This window comes from Pygoscelis adeliae, unplaced genomic scaffold, assembly GCF_000699105.1.
Source record: "Pygoscelis adeliae isolate BGI_AS28 unplaced genomic scaffold, ASM69910v1 Scaffold160, whole genome shotgun sequence".
In the NCBI taxonomy this organism is placed as follows: Eukaryota; Metazoa; Chordata; class Aves; order Sphenisciformes; family Spheniscidae; genus Pygoscelis; species Pygoscelis adeliae.
The window spans coordinates 7,697,335-7,701,254 of record NW_008824035.1 but is presented as its reverse complement, the minus strand read 5'-3'; the positions used below and the strand labels follow the sequence as shown (position 1 = coordinate 7,701,254).

The 3,920-nt window shown below is 37.7% G+C and overlaps 1 protein-coding gene across 1 annotated transcript in view; it reads left to right on the top strand.

Moving 5' to 3' along the window:
- The window catches only part of OSBPL6 (oxysterol binding protein-like 6), a 51,325-nt gene that overhangs the window by 28,888 nt on the left and 18,517 nt on the right, over positions 1-3,920 (top strand). The window contains exon 9 of the mRNA XM_009332387.1: positions 3,069-3,234. Within this exon, the coding sequence (XP_009330662.1) occupies positions 3,069-3,234 (166 nt within the window). The remainder of the gene's footprint in view (positions 1-3,068; positions 3,235-3,920) is intronic.

Genomic DNA, 3,920 nt, shown 5'->3' with positions numbered 1-3,920 from the left:
CAAGGAGTGCTTAAGTGGAGCAAACACAGCTGGACTTAGATTGCAAGGCAGTAGGAGTCCAGGGAATCGCTGAGTTGTTACCTGCAGCTGAAGTGAGGGCCTGTTGAGGGACATCTTGGAGGAGCTGGAAAAAGTGCAGGACGAAAGAAAACTAGAGGCACCAAACTGACGCTACAGCTGTTGCAGTGGTTGTGGCAATGGCCCGTTCTTCCTGGCTGATGTACCAAAGTGCTTGTCTCTCCCAGACAGTGAAGCTCTGTGTATAGACTGAGGGATACAGAATTACATCAGTTAAATGCATGGCAGAAAGAGGAGGTTTTCCTTACAACCCACTGTACCAGGAACAGTCTGTTCCTACATGAACACGTAATTCTGAAGAAGGTGATGGATGAGTGGGTATTATGCCCCTGGCATAAAGCAAAAAGTCAGGACAATGTACATCTGAGGTCATGTCTAGAAGGGTGTGTGTATGAAGGAAACCAGAGTGATGCATCACGAAGCTAAATATTTTTAAAAAAACCTCCAAAACAACAACAAAAAATCAACCATAAAAAGAATGGATTATAAAGTCAGAGTTGTCATCATGGACATAGAGAGCACAGCAGTGAAAGGAAAAAAGGGGAAGAGAAGTACGCTGGCAGTGTTTCTTGGACTGTTGCCTATTCAAGAGAATGCAAGAGTTTGTTCAATGTGGATTTTTTCATCTGTTGTGGACAGTAGCTTGGAAACTTTTCTAAAAGATGCCTATGAGGAGAGTTCATGTCAGTCAACAGTTCAATATTTTTGGTTCTTGTATTTAAAGCAGTCGGCAAAGCAGCTACTTGTCATGTGAATGTATGTTTCTTGCAAGCAGTGTGACAGTATTTGTAGAACATGTAATGCTGTTTCTAGGACATACTTTAAAATGTTACTTTTCCAGTAAACCTCACTGCAGAAACATTGCTTTTCAGCCTGACCAGCTGAGGTATGAGGCAGAAATGATGATCTAAAACAGGTCTCTTCAGCTAGGTTCATCACAAAGTGACTAAAGACCCCCCCCTCATGTGTGGGCAGCCTGCCTGCAGCTCAGCCAGTCTATGTGGGGCTGGGGCAACCTGCCCCATCAGCACAGGCATGTGGGGCTGCGGGGACTCTCCCTCAAGCTCCTGCATTATAGCTGGGATCAGCTTTCTTTCCTGCCTTCTGGATGGGCTTGAGGGTTGGGTGCGTGCTCCCTGCACACACAGCTATCATGTAGCCACCTACTCTGCCCTCCTGGAGCCACCTGGAGCAATTGAACCTTTGCGGTGCTCCCAGTCAGAAAGTTCTGGGAACATGCTCTCCGATTTAAGAAGTGAAAAGGTTTTGTGAAGGAAACTTGAAATTTACCTACATTTAGTCACATTAGTCAATTAACCTAGTTTTGTTGGGCTGTTGAGAGAGGCAGTCTGGTACTCGTGAAGAAGATAATGGGGTAAATATCCAGTACGAATGGAAGGAATTTTTTCTACATCTCCTGTTAATGAAGTCTTCTTGATATGAGGCTAAAATGAGGTCCAATATAAAAACCCTACTTTGTTGATATAGCTGGAATTCAAAATACATGAGATAAGAGAATAAAGTTTATACTGGATAGGTACCATAGAGCTATTATTTTATGTGCTATATGTATCTGGAAATTGAGGAAGAACAGGATGGAAAATGGTGTTTTGCATAATATGCTCATGAGTGGAATGAGATGTGATGAATAGATCCAACAGGATTTTGAGGGTTTCATTGGGGAATCAGAAACCTAAAACATATATCGATGACAACTTTTACAGGAAGGGATTGATAAAACCATTCCCCGATGTAATCAAATAATAAGGTACCAATTTCAAATACTGACGGTAGTATAGAACTTACCTGTTGATAAAAATTCTTAGTAATATGACTTTTTATGTTATCTGCTGCTCTTTATCATGCCTCGGAAGACACATTTTATATTTTGGCCCCATTTTTCATATTTGAATAATTACATTGGGCTGCAGTGTGGAAATTCTTGATTTATGCATTTGATCAATATAATGAAATAAATTAGATTTAATGTGTTCAATGTGTTTAACAGTGCTTAATATTTAGGTAACAAAATGTAGTTCTGCATGCCTTTCCTTTGCATTTAAATTTGAAAATTGGGTTCTTGGTCTGATTTTTAGACAAATGTGTGTAAATGGTAAAATTAAAATAAAATACAACATACGGTCACACATACACATCGCATGTATAACAGTGGTAGCCATACACTGCATATGTAGCATATAGGTAACTGTTCAGTACACGATACATGTGTATATAACATAAAGATTTACATGTATATTTTTGTTACAGTACCTGAAAAGTATAGAAAGAGAAGTGGAAATGATAATAAACTAAACTCTTTGCTCCATCTTACTAAATCATGTCTCTCTGCATTTGTTTGTGGTTCATATACTTTAAATGTAAATCTCCTGAAGTTTTGATTTTTTTTTTTTTTTTTTTTGGTTGTTCTTTATTTGTTTAGTTAGAAAGAATATAGAAAGACTATATGCTTTTTCCCTCTTGATAATTGCCAGTACAGTGAGTTTCAACTCAAGATTTACCAGTAGTTTTGAAAAACTTCAATGATATATTTGATAATATTATATCCTATTTCTAGATCTGTGTAGGAACTTGCATACTTCGAATGTTGGTGTTGTAACAACAGTCATACTACATGTACTCTCAAATGTCCAAATATAAAGCAGCATGTGTCATGGTTCAATTTTTCAGTCATCTTTTAAGCATTGGGAAGTGGTCCATTTTTGTAAATGTTAGAATTGAAATGCTCCATCGTTAGCTGTTAGCTATGTATTTGGGCCTTCTTTTGTCTGTTGCAGTGAAAAATTTCAAGAGAATTCTGCATCAGCTCTGCTGAGATTTAGGAGAGTAAAAAGTTACATGTTCGCTCTTACCATGTTCTTCACATTGTGAACTAAGTATTTTGTTTTCAGAAGAAAATTGTATTTTGCTTCAACAGAGTCAAAAGGTTGGTTGCACCTTATACAATATTTCTTCACTGTTTCTCACTGTAGGTCCCTTTCAGTGCTACAATGTCACCTGTTCGACTGCATTCATCCAATCCCAACCTTTGCGCAGACATCGAGTTTCAGACTCCCCCAAGCCACGTGACGGACCCTCTGGAGTGCTCTACTGAGTACATGAAGCTTCAAGAAGAATTCTGCCTGATGGCACAAAAAGGTAACTGGAAATGTCAAGCCTTTCCCTTATTGTGCTTCTCTGTTGTGTTTCTTTACTGCCTTCACTTAGTTATGGCCAGGGCATTCATCTGCATTAGATGATATTGTGTAAGAATTTTTAGCTTGTCAGGTGGCTTACATAAACACTACATGTATTATCCTTCTTACATTTTCCACGGATGTCATAAATATAGAGATAGGTGAACTCTGTCTGATAAGAGATTTTTTTAGAAGTCTTCTGAACTACTTTCTGCATCTTGTAAATACGTGACTGAATTTGCAAACATTTTGTTTCTCAATAAAACGCTTTATTTCTCCCCAAAGATGAATCAGAATGTCACTGCTACATATAATGCTGTGCAATTCATTTTTGTGCAATGTTTTCTATGTCAGTAGCTTATTACTAGAATGTACTTTACAAATGCCATTTTATTGCCACTAAATGAATGGTCCTACAGACTGAAAATACTATTTTTAAAAGGGTTTGTTATCAGTTTGCTATCTGTTATATAACAAACATAGGAAAAACGTGAGATTGATATCTTAAAAAATGTCAAAAACCTGTTTAAAGACCAAGTAATCCTCTTTATTAGTGCAATATTAAGTCTTAGCAGTACTGATTTTTTTGTTACTCTGAAAAGAAAAATAAGAAAACGGAAAGAAAAGAACACACATTGGACACAGGTT